Source organism: Solanum pennellii, chromosome 9 (assembly GCF_001406875.1).
Source record: "Solanum pennellii chromosome 9, SPENNV200".
Taxonomy (NCBI): Eukaryota; Viridiplantae; Streptophyta; class Magnoliopsida; order Solanales; family Solanaceae; genus Solanum; species Solanum pennellii.
Genome location: NC_028645.1, coordinates 7212222 through 7233524, shown reverse-complemented (window position 1 = coordinate 7233524; position 21303 = coordinate 7212222). Strand labels below are relative to the sequence as shown.

General features: G+C 31.1%; 1 protein-coding gene and 1 long non-coding RNA gene across 2 annotated transcripts; both read left to right on the top strand.

Moving 5' to 3' along the window:
- The first annotated feature begins 1258 nt into the window (after positions 1–1258).
- On the top strand, positions 1259–2942 carry LOC114078632. The gene is made up of 2 exons (XR_003580306.1): positions 1259–1539; positions 1993–2942. It is a non-coding gene; the product is annotated as an uncharacterized LOC114078632 (long non-coding RNA).
- A 13018-nt stretch (positions 2943–15960) lies between these two features.
- On the top strand, positions 15961–21277 carry LOC107031308 (TOM1-like protein 6). Its single transcript, XM_015232632.2, has 9 exons — positions 15961–16340; positions 17205–17283; positions 17851–17949; positions 18091–18204; positions 18552–18715; positions 18828–18909; positions 18990–19075; positions 19194–19475; positions 19846–21277. The coding sequence occupies exons 1-9, from the start codon at positions 16189–16191 to the stop codon at positions 20912–20914; spliced, it is 2127 nt and encodes a 708-aa protein (XP_015088118.1). The 5' UTR covers positions 15961–16188; the 3' UTR covers positions 20915–21277.
- Positions 21278–21303: the final 26 nt, after the last annotated feature.

Here is a 21303-nt window from a genome sequence, read left to right as displayed (position 1 = left end):
TAAATTCTCCCCTTGTTTAAATACAAACGTCTTAAAATGAAAGATATTCTACTTAATATTTTTTCTATCTTAAAGCAGTGGAAGAATGTATCATTATTTTGATATATAAATATTAGAGAACAACGAAAGTACAAAACATTACATCATGGATAACTTAAACAATGGCAAATTTATATAAACAAGCAAGACTTTGGATAAAATCAGTTTTAATTAATTAGCTTTTGGCCACGTAAAAAGCTTTTGACTTTTAAGAAGAAGGAAAAATAGACACGTAGAATTTAATTTCCAACTACATTAATGAACTTTGAAAAAATTACTTTTATGATTCCAATTTAAACAATATATATAAATTAAAATATTTTTTAAATTTATGCCTTAAGCGTAGTCTATAGAAAATTAAAATTAAAATATTATAAAAAAATCATTTATTTATATTATTCCAAAGTCTGATATCAAGATTACTAGTTGGACAAGGACACCCACTGAGTTGCCAATATAGGCAATTTAATCACACAAATACTCCACAAAATATGCACTTTTATTCATTATCACAACACAAGGTGTTCCATTGAAAATATATGCTAAATGACAAATGCTATTGTGAGTGGATGAGGCACACAAACACCTCCCATCAATTTTCTGTAAATAATATGATTGATTTAATTCATCATAAATCGATTAATTCCATATTAGTTTTCAAACTCACCACAATCCTCCTCCTTTATTAAACATGGAACAAAATGAAAGCTCACATAGGTCAATTTACATGAAGAGAAGATTCATTTGAGAATAATCACCTCATTAATATTGGATACTAGAAGTCCAAAAGGTTTAGATTTTGAGATCATGGGGATTCCATTCAGTCCTCTTCAAACACCCCAATAACTTAGCTACACCTACAGTTAGAAACAACCAAGGATAACAAAAGCAGTCTGTTTGGATTGATCTAAAAGTTGGTTAAATTTACTTTTAAGTTAATTTTTTATTTTTGAATGTTTTTGACAAATATAAAATAAGTTGGAAAATGTTTGGTAATGTTAAAGTAAATTAAAATAAGTCAAAATTGATTTAAAGTTATTTAAGTTTGACATTTTATTTTAAACCTAAAAGTTATTTAAGTCTATCCAAACGGACTCTTACTTTTACATATGCTACAAATTTCTCACTTTTTTCACAAGGCAAAAAGGTCTGATGAGCCCTTATACTTGTATTGATTAGTATTATGGACCCTTCTACTTTTTTCTTTGTCATCTAGACCCCTGAACCAATTTTTGAACATAATATTTTTAAACACATTTTTCGGCTTGATATTCTATGTGTTGCATAAAGACTTACATATTGGCTAAATAAAAAAATCTTCACCGTAGGAATATTTCAGTCTAGATAGGCAATGACAAGTATGAACAAAGAAAAATCATTTTTCAGTGGTCATCTAGACACTTCTGCGATTCTCCCTTTCTCCGACGAGCTCATTAAGTCCGCGATTTTTTCAGTCTCCCACAAATAAGTTAAAGGATGTTTTATCATTTGATTTTCATGGTAAGTTTCTCACTTCTTTAAGCTATTTTTTAATTCGTATTTCTTGCATTTTCTCCATATGTATTTGTATGATTTTAGGGTTGATTGTCTTTGAATTTTTCTAAATTTTTTTGGGAATTTTACTTTTGATTTGTGCCTAATGTTAGTGCAATATGCTTTCATAGTGAGAGTTATGACTACGAGTGACTTTAATGACATATTTTGTGACTTCAAGTAGATACTAGGTTTTTTAGTAAAATCTCATTCACTAATAATGTTGTTTTTCTCTTCACCTTATAGGCATGATAAGTAGGTAAATCGATTTAACAAGTCACTTCAATTTCACTATGGAGGTTGTTTTGTATTTAATCCTGAGCTAAGTTATGTCAATGAAATAATTAATCTTTAAAAAATTAATTAGATGTAAATGAGTTGCATATCATGTAGTTTCATAAATTAGCACTTGATGTATAGATGAGTTGCATATCTATTTGAGGTAGCCAAGAGCCAACAACCTCAAACTCCACATTCACTATTTACCGTGTTGGAAGAAAAGTGTTTGGGAGCTTATTGCATGACCAAAGGATGGGAAGAACAGTTTGATACTGCTAAGTCCTACTTGGACAAAGCAACTAAGCAGATGAATAAATTTGTGGACTACAAGAGGCGTTCCACAAAAAATAGAGTTGGGTACATGGTCATAGTGAAATTTAGCCCAAGACAGTTTAAGAAGCCACGATGGATGCACCACAATCTATTCCGCAAATGTGATACAAATGCCTCCACATCTTAAGATTCATCTTGTCTTCTATGTCAACATGCTAAGTCATACTACGAAGACAAAGATGACCCAAATAGAGGTCAATCGAGTCGTGCGCCTATTACTATCACTGCCTTACATGATCGAAAGATTAAGTATATCATTGACTATCAAGCTAGGCGAAAACAAGGTTAACAAGCTACAATCATGTTCCTCATCCATTGGAATGGACAATCACTAGAAGAAGCCACATGGAAGCGGTATGAAGACTTGTGGCAAGTCAAAGAAGAGATCACATAATTTATGCAATAATAATGCGTGCAGTCCTCGCAACATCAGGTGGGGAAAGTCTAATAACCCACCACGTCATCACACCACATAGATGCTAAGTGGCATAAAGTTGTCTATGTGGAAGCTTAGAAGACTAGCATTGATATATTGTTTTTCTTGGAAGATTTTAGAATTACATAGAAGTCTTTGGAAGGTTCTACAATTGTAGAGTATTCAAGAGAAGGGACTTAATTGTAAATATATAGGGACTTACATTACAAATATTATTTACATATCAATTCCTAAGATATCAGTATAAATACAGGGGCAATCATTTGTATAATCATAAAGCAAATATCAACAAAGTTCTCTACTATTCAATATTTCTTAACAATCCTCTTGTGTTATTTCTTCCATTCTCTTAGTGATACCTAAAGTTTTAGATTGATTTGACATAGCAAGGTCATGAGCTAAGTGTCAAGTATCACACGTAAACTTAGTGAAAGACTAATGACGTGATATTCATGTCTTTTACTTTATTGAGTATTTTTGTTTAATTATTTTCATTGATATTCAATTACTTCGTTCTTATTACAACAACAACAAAAATTCTAATCATGAAGGCCTAGTTAGAAAAATCCATTATAAGTAATCGTGAATGTTATTGTTGAAAAACGAGTAATATCAAATACCATAAGTGAAAACAAGGGAATCTAACCAAATAGAAAACTACTTTTGATCATATTTCACTTATAAGGAAATATAAATTATCCAAGACAATATAGTTACTCAGTTGATATGGTACAGGAACCTTACATTTCAATCATAATCAATTGTATTTGAATTATTGTTCATATAAGGACTCGATAGAGAGATATTTCACCATCACATGCATCTGCAATTATACTTCCTCATTTAGCTAGATAATTGAATAATCTCATCAATATTACATTGTAAAAATCTGAAAAGATTTATTACAAAAAATTCAGAATATATAAACAAAAAATAACTAAATTAATAGTTAGACTCTGAATTTAGAAATTTCATTTGATCTCAAAGACTTTTGGTCTTAACAAGAAATAAGTTTGGGATCATGAAAACAATTGCTCTTAGCTATCTTATATATAAATTGTCTCGCTTTTTCATTATTATAACTTTCTAAATTTTACGTAATTATTATATACAATTCAATTATTATTTTTTTGAAATCACTATTATTCGTAAATTCTTTTCATGTGAGCCAAGAGAATCAATAAATAAAAAACCCCATCTTTTTAACTTTATTACTTAGTTTGATCATATGTTTTGATGTTCATTTTCATTATCTTCACATCAACAAAGGATTAACATGATATATTAGTAGTTATACACTGTATGTAACTTCATTCTTAATAATTTGACTAGTCAGCAGGTAATAAATGAATTTTCGCCCAAACATCCACAACTTGTTAATTCAGAATGGCCTTATAGGTACCATCCTAATTTTGTAGTGATATTTTTAAGGAAAACTATCTAACTATATTAACATTTTGTACTATATTTACTAATTCTTTATACACTTTAAAATAATTATATATTATTTCATTAATTAATAATTTCATGTTAGATTTTAAGTCCGATACGCCTAATGTATTTTTGCTACTAGATATATTAAAAGAGGAAAAAGGTATTATTTCATTAATTAATAATTTCATGTTAGATTTTAAGTCCGATACGCCTAATGTATTTTTGCTACTAGATATATTAAAAGAGGAAAAAGGTGAGCCAAATAGGAAGGGAGGTAGGCAGCTGGCTCTATGCATTAAATAATAAGGCATTCGTTTAGGCCCCAAATTTCGAGGGCCTCAAATTTTTGTCAAGAATAAATTATATGTTAAATTTTTCATATTTAAAAAATAGTTATTTATGATAAAAAGTATAATTTATTTAAAACTAAATTATTTTATCAATTTTAACATCTTTTGTACTTTGTTAAAAATGAGAATTAACAGTGAAAAATGTTACAAAGTGAATTACAAATTCTTTTTTTCAAATTTTAGTTTCAAGTATTACTCTAAGCATATTAAAATGAGGTTATACCAAGTCATCCACGTTTTGAGTCAAATTCTATGGTTCTAACTCTTATCTTTATTTAATATTTATCAACTTATTACTTGTATCATTGTGTTAACAATACATATAATAATTGTCTCACTTAAAGATATTTTTGAATGTTGAGTTTGATAAAATCTTACTTAAAACTAGTAACTGAAAAAATAATATTGAGTACTAATAATTTTCATCTTAATAGTATAATTTTTTAAAATAAATACGTAAATGAAGTGTATTTATATTTTAGGCCGCGAAAGAAAATTTCGCCCTCCAATTACGTTGAGCCGCCCCTAGAGGTAAGATAGTACGTATATCACAGAAATCACTATTAGATACTATGTTTGGTCCGAGATAAAGAAAGGAAGGCGAGCAAGAAAGAAAAGAGTGACAAGCGAGATAGGAGAGAGACGAGCGACATACTCATGCGAAATTACTTGGATATAATATATTAGGATAATTTTTTTTAATTATTCTTATTATTATTATTTCACTTTCTTCAATCATATCTAGTAGGTACAAAAATTATATTTGTGGATTGAATTATTTACTTTATACACGTTCAAAAGATAATGACGACTTATTTTCTTTCATCAACGATAAAAAGTGTTTGGAAATTCCTTTGATGATTTAACCAGACAATTAATTTTTGTAACATATTTATTAACACGTTTTAATCATAAGCATTATAACCATGTTGGTATATTTTCTTTGACCAGATTTTGTTAAATTAAAGAGAGAAATAAATTGATGGCAATATTGACAAAAACTAAACGAGAACCTAACGCTATATTTTAGGGTAAGGACAAAAGCCGGCTAGAAAAAGACATTATTCTAATATTGGTTATATTATATGATATATTGTCATATACCTTGACTTTCCTTTGCTATCATCAATTAATATTTTCACATATTCTATTTATTATATTAATTGTCAGAACATCTAAATAATATATGTCACTCTCATCCTTCATATGCATATGTGTCACGCTCTATGTATATAATAATTATTACATCTTCCAAGATATTAGCTATATGACTTTTCACTATCATATTTAAAACTTAATTTCAATATATTTTATATATGAAATAATAAAGTAAAAGTATTAGGTCCGTTTAATAAAAAACAATTAAATTAAATTTAAAAGAATATATATATATAGCTACTAATCAAGGGCGGAGCTACAATAGCCGAAAGAGATTCAGTGGAACCCACTAATTTTTTTGTAGACTCTATATTTGTATTAAATTATGAGATAGAATGTATATATATTTTTTGCAAAGTCATAATAAAACATTTGACCAAGTGGTAACTACGCACCTAACAGAGTCGTTTATATATTTTTGGGAAAATACACAAGTGTCCCATTAACTTATGCTTGAAATCCCAGAGACACATTTATACTATACTAAGGTCATATTATTCTCCTGAACTTATTTTATAAGTAATTTTCTATCTCTTTTCAGCCTACGTGGTACTAGCTTTAAAAAAAAAAGTCAATCAGCTTTTAGCCTACAAAATAATGTCATGTAGACCGAAAAGGAGTAGAAAATTATTAATAAAATTAGTTTAGGGATAATAGGACCTTAGTATAGTATAAGTGTGTCTCTAAGATTTCGGGCATAGATTGAGGGGGTACTTATGCATTATCCTTATATTTTTCATTAATCCGTATTTCCATCCATTTCTTAAATTATATCTTATTTTTCACTAATCTCGCATAAATTTTAAGAAATTATAAGTTCTTTTAAACATACTATTTATATTTAATTTTAAATCTATATCATTCCTTTAATTTAATTTAATAGTTTTTCACTTACCTTGAATCAATATTCATGTGGTAAATCTAGAAGTCAACGAATAAGGTGATCAAACTATATCACTCGAAGCAATATTCTTTCACTTTATTTTCATTACGAAGAAATGAATTAAGTCTTATTTAACTTTAAAAATTAACTTATAATAAATTTTGTCTTTTTAAAAAACATTTTCACTATATGAAAAAATAAATGTACAACTCTTTAAAAAAAATTAATATCCAAATCTATAATACACTCCTATTGTGAATATGTTAGGCTTTAGTGGCTAACAATATTCACTTACATTCATATTCTCTTGTTGATTCTTCTTTCATCCATAATCTTAATTAATAAATTCAATTGGATTAAAAATGTTGACCAAATTTAGTAACTTGATAGAGAAAAACATTCAAACCTCAAGATATTACTTTTAGCTTATTCCCTATTTTAAATTTGATTTATCTATATTATTATAAGTATCACACTTCTTTTTAATCAGGGGAAAACCCCAAAAATACTTTTGAATAATTTGAAAATTGAAATAGGTTAATATTACCTTTTGTTATGTTTTTTAGAATTAATTGAATAAATATAGTATTATTTATATAGAAAAATATTTTTTTAAAGTAGTTATATAAGAAAAGATTTTTGTTATAGTATTATTAATATAGAAAAATATTTTTTTAAAGTAGTTATATAAGAAAAGATTTTTGTTATAGTATTATTAATATAGAAAAATATTTTTTAAAGAAGTTATATAAGAAAGATTTCAACCCCCTTCTCTTTCCTCTTTTTTCAAGATTTTTCTTTAAATGTAATACATACAAATTTTCCTCGTTTCGGATAGCTTAAGGGCAAAATTTGATAATCTTTTGGTTTGTTTGTTAGCAATTGTTCAAAAAAGAGTATTGTTGTGATTAATATTTGAATAATTGAAGAATACTTTAGAACTAATTAACTAACAACTAATATATTTGAGCTAAAAATATAATAAATAGTAAAATTAACCTATTTCATATAATTCGCGAATTTGTTTAGCTCCTTATTTTTTTTAAAAAAATTATATAAAATAATAGAAAAGAAAAGAATCCAATTCTTTCTTTCATCAGAAAAGTAAAAGGGAATATATACAAGTGATTGAAATTTTCATTATTATGTTAATTCAACATATGTGAGCTCACCAATGCAATCATGGAAAAAGTATACATACTTTTTTACATCATGAATATATCCAAAGAAAAGGTAAAAATATTATCTAGAAAATGCACATCTTAAATTTTGGAAAACTCATTGTCATTATCACAAATAAAATAAGTGGGATCTGATGGCTCAATGATTCATTTTTTTTTTAAAAAAAAATGGAAGAAATGTCAACAACGGAATACTCATTAAACATTAATATACTTTTATATTATTATAATATAAAAAGTTTGATATCTGAATTGATGAAATTGTTATATCCAACGGTAGCTTTAATTTAAAAATATAAAATGAGAAGTAAACCAATAATCAAAAGCCATATATGAAAACAATTCGCTCTATTAACCCTACCACACCAAGAACGTTGTAAAGTAAAGATAATTTTGGAAGGAAGAAGTTCTCCAAGAGTAAATAATCGTAGTAAAAAGTGTAAGAAAAAGCAAAAAGAATAGTGAAGTTACTCATTATCCTCCAAAAAGGGGAAAAAGAATAAAGAAGTCACTCATTATTGCCAAAGAAGATAAAAAAAAATTATATTAAAGATTTGAGTTGAAGCCTTATAATTAGGGGTGAATATGGTATCATATATATCAAATTACTATGTTATATTAAAATTTTTGATACCGTTATTTTGATATTATGACTTTTGATATGATATATGAATACATTTGAAATTATTTTGGTATTCAGTACGGCATTTGATATTTAGAAATGACATACCAAAATATCGAACACCACAACAAAGTATATAGTTACATAAATAACATATATATATATATATAAATAACATATATTATTAAAATACTAAAAACCTGATACCTAGTATTAATATAATTAAATGTTTAGAAGTTGAAACTTTGACTATTCTATTTTGATTGAAATGTATTCTAAATATAATTGATTAACAGAAGGAGTTATTTGTAATTTCTTTTGAATATATATCTATTCATGTATGATGTATTAGTATAATATAATTGATTTTTTTTAATTGTCGAAGTCATGATACTCTTTTGTACGATATATATTAATCAAAGTTGAACAAACTATAATTACAGATTTACCATACTGCAAAATACTGAAACCAAAGTTCAAAATACCAAATCATATTGAATTAAATTGGTATGATAATGATATAAATAGTTAAAAAAAACCGAATACAAAAATTATCGTATCAAAATTATAATACCATATCATACCAAGTTCACCCTTACTTATAATTATATTTGCATGGTTAAAAATGAGCTTGTTCACGGGGACGAATGATATAGCAACATGTGACATAAGGATCCATTTAAAAAACGAACATCAGGGAATGATGAACAAACACATTTGAGGACTAAGCCAAAGAATAAAATTTGGCCTCAAATGATCTTGAATCCCACATCATCGAAATCGTACCAACATAGTCCATTGTCACGACTTAAAGTACACCTTAACATGACATGACGTTTAAGACCATGAGAGGTCCTACACAATTCACTTGACACACATATACACAATATAGAATATTTCATATATGAGGGAGTTTGACATAAAAGCAGAAGTCTAACATGGTCTCGACAAGTCATTCTAAATTCAAAAGAAATGGTTAGAACGTAATGCAGACACCACGTACAACATCTGAAAACTAAAGAATCAATGAATGTAACATAGGTGACAAGTTCATGAGAACATGAGGATTACCAAACCTTCAATCTACTAAGCAATCCACTAGCCACAAACGGGAGGAGGAAGATCGTCAGACCTTACATTCGTGAAATAATGTAGGCACAAGTATATACGGCTTAGTACATGAAGTGTACTTATAAGAATGAGGAATATGCAATAAAACATGAAACATGAGCATAAGAAGACATAATCGAACATGTCCAAACTAAGCACAGTAAAATTTTATAAAGAAGAATCATAAATCATGAATATGATCAATGCATCTTAGAACATAATGAAGCTGCATAAAAGGCTTTAAAAGTAACTTAGTTCATTCTGTGGGATATTTGGTTTAATCGATAATAGACCATAAGCTATAATATGTAATTTGATATGACTCTCATACTGAAAAAGAAGAGTCTAGTTGCCTAGATCATATCATATGCTATATGTGGATCCACTAGTAAGACCATTTAAGACAATCATGCGGGTCACGTAGTTTGAAACTAGAGATTGCTACTAGAGACTATCCTATTTGAGCATTCACCTTAAAGTTTTTTTAGTGCTAAGTTAAATCCTAATGAAATAGTCATATTCATAAACATATCATCACCCATGGAGAATTACAATTTATTTTGCTAATCCAAACTTAAAGTATCATAGAGTAGCTCATTAAATCTGGAATTAAGAATGTGGGAGAAAACCTCTCAACAAGCCATGATTTCATAATATATGAGAAAATCCTTTCACAATTTCATTCATCTTAAATCAATCTAAATCATAAAATATTTCTTTTCACAAATCATGCATTGTCTTCATATAAACATAATTCATAGATTAAAGATTTTTCATAAATCCATATCATTTAGGTCCATAGCCAAAATCATGACAATTTTATGGGTTCATATGAAATCAATTGGAAAACATGTAACTGAGTCAAGACAATCATAATTAGAACAAAATCAAACAATTAAATCAACAAAATTAAAACCCGTGAGGAATTAAATAAAAACCTAATCAATATTATTAAAATTTGACTTGGATAATTGAGTAAGCTTAGGGATCCATGGGTGAATGGAACTCATTGATAAAACCCTACATACCTTGCTATCCAAAGCCCAAAGAAATGGTGAAAAAGAAGACTTATTTGAAAATCTTGGCTTCTTCTTTTTTGATCTTGAGGGAATTTGGAGATTTAATGGATGAGAGAGTTGGAGATATATTTGGGGTAGAAGGATAGTAATAGGACTTAGAAATAGGGGTAAAACGACATAGTATAAGCCTTAAATTTATAGGAAAATACCCAAATATCCTTTAAAATAATATTTGAAAAGACCTACGGATCGTAAAAATTTCTACGTGTGACACCTCACAATTATACTCTTAGAATTTGAATCAACTGTCATTAGTGTATCAACTTGGATCGGGTGATAAACTATTTGTTCAATTATGTTAAGGTTCATCCCTAAGTATTAGAAGTGCTTTGGATGTGAGTTAACGTCATAATGAACCTTAAACACAAAGTTAAGTTAAGAAGTTCTCTAATGATTAAGTTTTTCGTGTAAGTTTATTAAAAGATAAATTCAATCAATCATACCTCATAATATATAAAGAGTGTTTTTTTTCTTAATACCAATCATATGAAAGACCTTGAAGTATTATTTAATCGAGTTTGACTGTTCATCAAATCAAGTTACATGCTAAAAGGTATGTCTATTTTTCTGGACACTACATAGTCTGCGCGAATCGACATCCGAAGTATACGTCCTCCGCATGGCTATACAGCAAGGTCATGGCTATCATTAAGGTTGTGCAAAGTGTTGTGTGAACTAAGCTTCAGTTGTGCAACTGCACACGTTACTTCAAAATTCTTTTAGTTTTCTCTTCTTTTCACATTTTTGGAACGAGATGTTATGTCTTTTTCTCATACCAAAATCTCAACCAGTGACTATTAATTTCTTCCAAAAGCCAAAGTCAATCAGTCCTAGTTATTTCAACCCTCTCATTCTAAAAAAAATATGAGCTCAAGGTCTTTAAGAAACACCAAAGTTAGGGTTCAAGGTTTCCAAGCAAGTTTTTCTTCAAGCGTTTTCAAGAACCTTATTTTTCCATATAACAACACAAATTTGAGAAAATAGAAAATATTGCAGTTTTCCAGACCGGTGCAAGAACCACGAAAACCATCAACGGTCCGTGGTCTGACACACGGTCCATAGGTAAGGTCCATCGCTGAGGATCAAATATTTGTGATCTTTGATTCCACCTACAGTCAATCAATACGGTTCGTGGTTGGACCATAGATGATGGTCAGCAACCTGTTAGAGGGAAATTAATGTTGGGTCGACTTCAAATGGTCATTACCCTTAGTACAAAAGAAATTAGGTGGCCCATGACCTACCAAATAATACATAATTGAAGCCTCTTTTCAACGTCATCGAGTTTTTTAAAATCTCATCACTAAGTAAAAAGTTATACTTTAGTGAAGCCCTATTGGGCAGACTTGACCGACGACCCCACCTACGGTTGGTAGGTCGACCTACGACCAGTAGGTCCCTCCGTGGGTGGCCTTTAGTAGATTTTAAGTTAGGGTCATTTAGATCTTTTTTCCATGGGTTGGGGACTTAAACTTCGTCATTTTATCCCTAAATTACGTCGTTTTTCTCAATCTAAGTCTAATAACTTAGTGAGACTTACCCAAAATCCCCATTCACCTAAAATCGTCCAAATTTGGAGCAAAAAGAAAGAGGAAAAGCCGACCAAAACTCCCCAGAACAAGCAGTAGTGTTCTTCAAAGTTTCAACCCCGAAATCGAAGGATTTCGCCATAGATTTCATCACTAGGTATGGTGAAATTTCACTAGTGGGTTCATTTCATCCATTAGGTCCCCAAAAATTTAGTCAGATTCTTGATTCCTTTTATCTTGTTTAGACCTAGGGTTTATAAAACCTTGAATATTGGTTGTGATTTAGCTGTTATTGTATTCATAATCAAATTATCATGTTTTTGTGAAATCATTGCTTAGTTCCTTGCAAGAAACTCAAAATGCTAGTTGTGTAGATTCATTTAGTTCATGAATTACACTAGTTAGGTTAGATAAACAAATATACATGCCTCAGATTTTGAATGTTTCATTATCAGTATATAATTGTTATATTCTCAGATTTTGCACGACAATATTTTGAGCTATTCAACATTTCAGTAATTCAGTCATAATGTTTTACATACATATTCAGTTGGGAGTAAACTTAATACCGAGTTGGACTAGGATTTAGCGTACCCATATAGTTTCAGAATTACGTGTCTTCGTAGGTTTATAAGTCCCCTCTGTAGGCATTAACTTTAGTGATCCGCCATTCATGTCGTTATACCCTTGGTAAGGTATATTGGGTTATCTCGATGGGGTGTATACATAGAATAGTCATACGTTTATGACCCTAGCAAGAATTTGGTCCTCTCGATGGGGCGTATACATCAGACTCCATGTTTAGCTTACGTTGTTTTATGTCGATTAATAGTAGCTCCCACATTCAGGCTTGAGTGCATTTGATTAGGTCTTCAGTTATATTTCAACATTCAGTCTTAGTACATCATGTTCAGGATTAGTACTTGATCAGTGGATTTAGCTCAGCCTTCAATATATTTTAGCATTTATATTCGGTTAAGATTATGTTATTGCTAGTATGCTTTGTTCAGTTTTGGGTATTCCTCACTTTTAGTTATCATTGTTTAAGCTTCCGCATAGTATATTTATTTATTCTGTAATCTTTTAGTATGCTTATGATATGCCAGCTCAGGGTTCGAGTCACTCGTGATCCTAGGCTGTTGACGTCAGGGGTAGCCTTAGGGCATCATTTCAGATATGTAAGGCTATCATAGTGTTGGACTAGTTCGTCCTCACACCCTATATATGTCTAAATTTAGTAAAAGAGTCATTTAAGATTTTATCCTAGACAAGTTATATTATTGAGTTATGAGTTCTTATTTCGAGAGTGTTGAGTTATCTATCAGTACATTGAGATCCTTGATGGTATTGGTTCATGTCTATACTTCACCATGAATCCTACTGTATAGTCAAATTTGAAAATGTTGTCCAAGTAAATGTTGTCTTTAAATTGATTTGTAAGGAGAACAAAAATCAGTTTTGAGAAAGAGTTTTCAAAATGATTTGACTAAGAGTGTAAGGGAATTAAGTTGTCCTAATTGTATCATTTTTTACACTGAAAAAAGAATTTTTTTTATTTCTAAATGAGTTGATGAATTTAGAGAGATGTCACAGTCACATTTTTAAAAAGGATACTTTGAGTAATTGTCTCAAATTGAGAAAGAGTATGTTTTATACATATGAGAATGAGTGTATATTTATTGGAAGTAGCGTTGAACACCGATATAAGAATGAGTTCAGACAATTCGCATTCCTCATAAGCTATGTAGCCAACATGAGTAAAGAATCATAGTTTTTAGACGAAACCTTATTGCTTTTGAGTAGAGCTTTAGTGGATCTATTTAGTTGAGATATTTTATATTCTGGCAAGGTATAGAACAATTCAAACAATGTGGACTACACGTTGTATCATCACATTGCTCATAGTGATGGTTGTCGGTTAGAAAATCTCCTAATTAGAATTAACAGAGTATTTTATCTTATCACGTAATATGTTGAGTTTAGAGATGAGTAAGTATTTCTAAAGTTTCAACGATTTCACTCCTTTATTTTTTTTACCTGTTGAGTACATATTTTTATCTATTACGGTCCTTTCAATCTGTCATTTCGCAACTTCATTACATACTCGTTCATTCAGTATACTGATGTCATTCGAGCTACATCTTTTTATGATGCAGATATTGGTGTTCAGGATCATCAAAAAAGGCGCTTCGTTGAGATCACTTTGCACTTTCTATTTGAGAGTTTTAGTGAGTCCTCCTTGCATTCCGGAGAGCTCTATTTTCATTTCAGTATATACTTTGGGGCGTCCAGGATATTGTCTCAACGTCCATGTTGAACTTAAGGACTTCATAGATAGCTAGAGTTGAGTTGTTTGCAGGAATTCTTTTTTAAAAAAAGTGCATTGCAAATGTTATATTTTACTTATATGAGTATTTGAGACAGTTGAGAGGTTCCGATATGGATAATTCTGTCTCTAATTCATTGTATACTTATTTCTCATAATAATAATAGAGCAACACTTCTATGGTGTTAAATTTGTAAAAAGAATAATTGTCTTCTATTTTTAGTTTTCATATATCAGGAACGATTATATACTATAACAAGCAGTTACTATGTATAGTAATTATCTTGATATTTTAAATTGAATTACAGTATCTTTTTGAAACCTCATTTTGTTATAATATTAGCTAATTTGAATTCTGATGTAAAAGAATTTTAAAATTTCAAGTGTTTTATCTAAAATGGAGAAGGATCATTGAATAGTGTTGGTCCTATGTTTATTTGGCTTTGACATGTTCATATCAAACGTTTTATATAGGATCTTTTTTTATTACATGGATGATTCTTACAATTTTGATGTATCATGTACAATTCTAATTTATTCCATCATTAAAAATATATAGTAAATTCTAACTAAATTAATATAAATGGTACTATGAAATTTTTTTTATAGTATAACATTTAATCGAGAAATTAAGATTTATTAATTTAAAGAGGATTTAGAGATTCGATGAAGTTAATTTTGATTATATCAAAATCATTATTATCTTATTAAATTACGTGTCATATTTATTGAATTTACGAAAAAAATTTATTATGCATAAAGTATAATGAAAACATCAAAATTATTGTATCTTACTAAATTATATATCATATCTATTGAATTGATGTAAAAAAAATTAATTTATTACACATAAAATACAATGTTATGTATGTTCATTGTAACATGTTTTTTTGTTAAATAATTCATTGTAATATATATATATATATATATATATATATATATATATATATAGACAAATGATTCATTGTAAAATAAATTTAAGAATTCAATGCTTCGTTATAAAAACAATTTCATCATACATGATGTTCATTATTTCTTAATAATCAAATATTATTCATTGTATCTTTATCAAAATCATTCATGTATGTAAAAGAATAAACTATAAATAAAAAATAAAAAATTTCTTGAAATCATATCCAAAAATGACTTCTCATTTAAAGTTGGCACAAAATTAGGAATGACATACCAAATAAGTAAAACATTATGTGAATACAAAACAGATCATTCCACATGCATTCAAGGAGATCCATCGTTGTGACAACATCAAATTTTTCGAATCTAATAAGATAAACTAGAGATGAATTTTAACTAGATTTCAATTTTAACAAAAAAAAAACACACAATAAAATCATATTTTACTAAATTATCTTAGATATATTTATATTTTTAAAAAATTATTATTTTTTATAATATTGATAAACCATATATTTATATAAAAAATTTTCTAAAAATATTTTTTTTTTTTGTTATTTTATCGAAATGCATAATTTTTTCCTCCGGTATCTACGAGTCTCACCGGAAACCAAAAAAAAAAAAAGAAGATAGAAAGGGGTAATATATATAATATAATAGGGGGACCATTTAGCAAATATAGGCGCGTGTGTATAACTTGCTACAATAGCGCGTGAGTTATCGTAAGTAAAAGAGAGACCTTTTCCAGAGCGAAGAAATGTGATAATTGAGAAGAGGAAAAAGGTGGAAGGAAAAGAAGACGAAATTCCCGGAAAGAGAAAAGGAAAAACCAAACACCCACCATAATATACGAACAAAATAACCAAAATTCCCTAGTTTTTCTCGGAAAATATACAATTTAAATATTTTCCCAAGAAATTAACAAACCTCAAAAGAGATTTTGCTGTAAAGGTTTTTTTTTTGAAGTTTTTTCAAAAAAAAAAAATGATTTCATCATTGGGTGCGACTTCTTCTTCGTCTTCATCATCATCTTCATCAGCTGCTGTTCGTGTTGAGAAGGCAACGAGCGAGTTCTTGATAGGTCCTGATTGGACTATGAATATTGATATTTGTGATACAATCAATTCTAACCAATGGTAAATTGTTTCTTTACATAATTAGCAAAACCCCTTTTTCTCTACTTCTTTGTTGTTGTTGTTTTTATGGTGAAATGGGGAAAGTTGACTTTTTTTTTTATATGGGGTTCAACTTTTTCTGTGTTTCTTGTAAGTTTTATGGTGGGTTTTTGTTTCTGTGTTTTCTTGATTGTTAATGGAAAAAGTTTTTTTTTTTTCTGAAGTCAGTTTTGTTTGAGGTTATTGATTCATGTTTGGGTTTCTTTTAAGACAATAGAAATTAGGGTTATTTTTGTATTGGGATTTTCTTACTGTGCTTTTTTCTAAATTCTGATAGTTTGAAAGTCTTATCAGTCTAGAAGTGAACTTTATTTTGATTTTTTACTGTGTTCCATTTGCCTTTGGGGAGCTTTTGAATGTTAGGGAATATGTAGAAGTAAAGTAAGACCTTTTTAGGTTCTAAGTTGTTGAATTCCCCAGCTACACATGTGTATACAGTTTATAGCAACCAGGAATGGTTTTTCAGTTGTATCCAAGAATTATCAAGGGGAGCCAGTTCTTAATTGTTTCTGATTCGTGTTTAGATTTTTCTAGGTGGTGGTGAGCTATTATCTTATAAGGATTTACAAACTACTTATTCTCATTTCATGGAAGTACTAAATATATTTCAAGGAAAGTAGGGATTCTCGATAATTGGTTCTTTGAACATCAAACTTAATTAAAGGACTCTGACGAACATCGGATCCAATGATGTCTTGTATTGTCTTCCTAGTTTCAGTTACTGTGCTCCATTCTCCATTGCTTTTGAAGTTGTTGTGAACTACATGCATAGAGCTAAGTGGAAAATAATTTAAGGTTTGATTTAATTCTCCCTACTCTATACAGGTTGGCAAAAGATGTCGTCAAAGCTGTGAAAAAGAGGTTGCAGCACAAGAACCCCAAAGTTCAGCTACTCGCTTTAACAGTACGTTTGTTGGAACCTCTCGTTTATTTATATAATTTACAGTTAAGTAAAATTTCATTAGCAATTTGGTCCATCACTGGTATTAGAGGCTCTATATGTATGCCTTGAAGAACAGGGTAAGCGCTCCACCTCACCTCATTTAGGTTGCGCCTCAGTGTACATAAGGCACTATGGTGTTTGCCTCATTGCCCACATGTTCTATCCTCAACAGAGTTGTAATAAACAATAAATATGAAATAAGATATTTATGATAGTTAAGAAAATCATTATGAATGAAGTTTCTTTTTGTTTAGTTGTTACTTAATTCTTGTGTTACATTTTTTTCTTCGTTGCACCTTTTTAAATGAAGCCCACACTTGTATTGTACTTGTAGTCCCAATAGACCTGGGTGTTTTTGGACGCTTTTCGCCTTTGAAAACTGAGGGCCATACTATTGACTAAATTAGAACTAAGCAGAATAGTATTTCTTTTTACCTGGTATTGATATCCAATCTCTTTTTAAGGTTGTCAAGCTGCGCTAACTTTTGATGGTTCTAATGATTCTTCTTCTTGCCCTTCTGCCTACAGCTTATGGAGACAATGGTGAAGAACTGTGGTGATAATGTGCATTTTCAAATTACTGAAAGAACTATACTGCAAGACATGGTCAAAATTGTAAAGAAGAAGGCAAGTTTTTGTTCAAAAGACTTCAGTTCTTTCTGATTAGATGCATGTATCATCTCAAGCTGAATTTGCATTTGATATTATATGGCATACTTTCTTGACCTTTTATTTTAATACTCTGCCACTTTTTTGATGGTTTTGCAGACTGATATGCATGTGAGAGATAAAGTGCTAGTACTACTGGACTCTTGGCAAGAAGCATTTGGTGGCCCTGGAGGAAAGTATCCCCAGTATTATTGGGTTTATGAAGAATTGAGGGTTAGTAACTAAGATGTGATGTTTTAGTTCAAAATCATTTTTAATGTGTTAGTAGGCTTGTGATTTCATTGAGATACTTGTAATGACATTGATTTGTTGGCTTGAAATATTACGATCAGTTGGGAAAGGGATTTATGCAGTTCATTTCTGTGTTTTGATATTTTTAATGGAATTGTTCGGATGTTTTCTTTTTGGTTCTTTTGTTTGTTGTTTTTCTCCCCTATGTGGTGGGTGGGGTGTCACTTTCTTTCAAAAGAAACCTTGTCCAAGGACTCAAATCCCATGCTTAAACATTTTGTATTGAATTATCTTGTCTAGTAACCATCTTGTTGTCATGATCATGGCAGCGTGCTGGTGTTGAATTTCCCAAGCGTTCATTTGATACAGCTCCCATCTTTACTCCTCCTGTTACTCATCCTGCACCAAGACAAGCGCAACCTGGTTATGGAATGCCAAACAATTCCTCAACAAGACTTGACGAGGCCATGGCAGCAGACGTGGGAAACTTAAGGTGAGTTAAAATAGCCTTTGCAGACCTATTGATCGTACGTTGCTGTACTATGGTGGTTTGTGTTATTATTCACACTCTCATTTCTTTTGTAAATTAACTTTTTGCCTGACAGCTTGTCCAGCATAAATTCTATGAGGGATGTTGCTGATCTGTTGGCTGATATGCTACAAGCTGCGACCCCAGGCGATCGTTTGGTATGTACATACTTCACTCTTCCTTTATGCACCTCATTAATAAAAAATCTATAACCCTTTGCTATCTTTTATCTGTCTAGGCTGTAAAGGATGAAGTTATAGTTGATCTTGTTGATCGGTGTCGCTCTAACCAGAAGAAGTTGATGCAAATGTTAACAACAACAGGGTAATTCTGTCTTTTGTGTCTTGTGGTGTTCATGGGGAAAATGGTGATACAAATGTTAACTAGACTGGTGCTACTTTCCTTCATTTTTGTCAGTATATTTTCTTCTGTTTTATCCTAGGGATGAAGAACTTCTTGCCCAGGGTCTTGAATTGAATGATAACCTCCAAACTGTACTGGCTAAACATGATGCAATAGCTTCTGGTTCTCCACTCCCAACTCAAGTCCCAAATGACAACTTCTCTGCAAGAGAAATGCATGATCCAAGCCTCAAACCTGTTGAAGTTAAGCCACCCAGTCCAATAGCAGATGTCAAACCTTCTGCACCAGTTCTTGTAGCAACCGCAGGTCAAATTGATGAAGAGGAAGATGAGGAAGATGACTTTGCTCAACTAGCTCGAAGGTAAATATGGAGATAACAGATGCATTTATTCCTAATTGTAAGTACCGCATTGCAGTTATGTACAGCCATGGCAATATAACAGATGTCAGGATTAGCAGGTTATTACACTTCCATGCGAAGGAAATTTCAAAATAGTCGTCCTTGACTCACTGTTAGAGTTCTTTTTAATTGTCATGTTGATTTTCCCAAAAGTTCATCTGTATGAAGAGAGGAAAGATAAGGGGGTGGGTAGTGCTCAGCAGAAAGATTAACTTTTAGTTGGATTTGGTTGAAGTTTTTGGTAATCAGAACTATTACTTTTTGCGACTGTATGGTCGTTTTATGGTTGTAGTTTGTCCTCTCTAATGACTTCATGCTTGTGCTGATGCAGACATTCAAAAACAAGTCCAGCAGCTCAAACAAGTGAAGGAATGGTCTCTGCCAATGCTAGTAATTCTATGGGAGAACCATTGGATCCTGTTGCAAGCAATGCATTAATTCTTCGTGACCCACCTGCAACATCCACGAAAGAGCAAGACATAATTGACCTCTTGAGCCTCACCTTGTCATCAAGTGTTTATCCCGAAACATCACAAAATTCTGCTTCAGCTACTCAAAACACGCATCAGGAGCCGCTTGCCTCAACCACACATGGAAATCCATATGCATCTCAAGCTTATATTGGGTATCAAGATCAGAGCTTTAACAGTTATGTAGCTCCTTGGGCTCAGCCCCAACCCCAGCATCATTCACCACCCCAGTTTCATCCTCAATATCAACACCAAGGCCAACCTCAGTTTCATCCTCAATTTCAACACCCAACCCAAGCCCAGGTCCAGTCCCAACCTCAGCCTCATCCACAGCAACAACCTCAATCACAACTTCATCTTCAATCCCGACCCCAACCATCCACTCAGCCTCAACGGCAGCAACCCCAAGAATCTTCATTACAGTCTCAGCATACATCACAACAGCTTCCACAATCTCCTGTGCAACCTGAACTGAACCAACAACCTAGAACTCAGCAAGAACTTCGTCCTCAGTCTCAACCGTTATCACCACGTACTCAGACTCAGTTCCCACAGTACTCTGCTTATCCACCTCCACCTTGGGCAGCAACTCCCGGATATCTGAGCAATCCAAGTCCTTCGTCTAGACCAACCTACATGTACTCAACTCCACAAGCAGCCACAAATACACCCGTGTCTTTGCAAGCCACTAGACCCATACAGAATGTTAACTCGTTCCCTAATATGGGAAGCAATGGTATAGCTATTAATGGTGACACTCAAGTTCATCCCCACCCCAAGACAACTCCTGCTTCTGGTCAAAAAACCTTCATTCCATCTTATAGGCTGTTTGAAGATCTTAATGTTTTTGGCAACAGCGATCAAAGACACAACTCATCTTCTGGTCTATCAGGAACTAACAGCCAAAGTATGGTTGGTGGACGAAAATGAGAAGCATTTGTGGCACATCTTCTATACCATGCTGTCAATATGATGTACATGATTGGACCTTTCCCCACCCCTTCTACCCTCACTTGATTTGGTTTTTTGGAGTTTGCAGGCAGGATAGTGTTATAAAGATTGATTTTAATTCTGGCGGTTGGCTGTTACATTATCCGTGTTTATGTTATGCCACAGTTAAATAATCTCTTAGGGTGATAAGGTTTGAAATCTGTTACTGAAGTTACCATTGAGTTGATTGATTTTCCTCCCTTCTTTGTTATGGGATTAGCTTCATGTCTTTGTATTTGCAAAAATAACTTAAATTGGTGACATTGCCATTTGTTGAAAGATTATTCTTCAACTTAATGCTAATGAATCTGCAACTTCATCCATAATGC

Bases quoted from the DNA above. Each gene is read 5' to 3' on its own strand.
- LOC107031308 (XM_015232632.2), top strand. From the start codon at position 16,189: ATGATTTCATCATTGGGTGCGACTTCTTCTTCGTCTTCATCATCATCT. The intron at 17,284-17,850 runs GTACGTTTGTTG...TTCTGCCTACAG, and splicing joins TTCAGCTACTCGCTTTAACA to CTTATGGAGACAATGGTGAA. The intron at 19,476-19,845 runs GTAAATATGGAG...GTGCTGATGCAG, and splicing joins TTTGCTCAACTAGCTCGAAG to ACATTCAAAAACAAGTCCAG.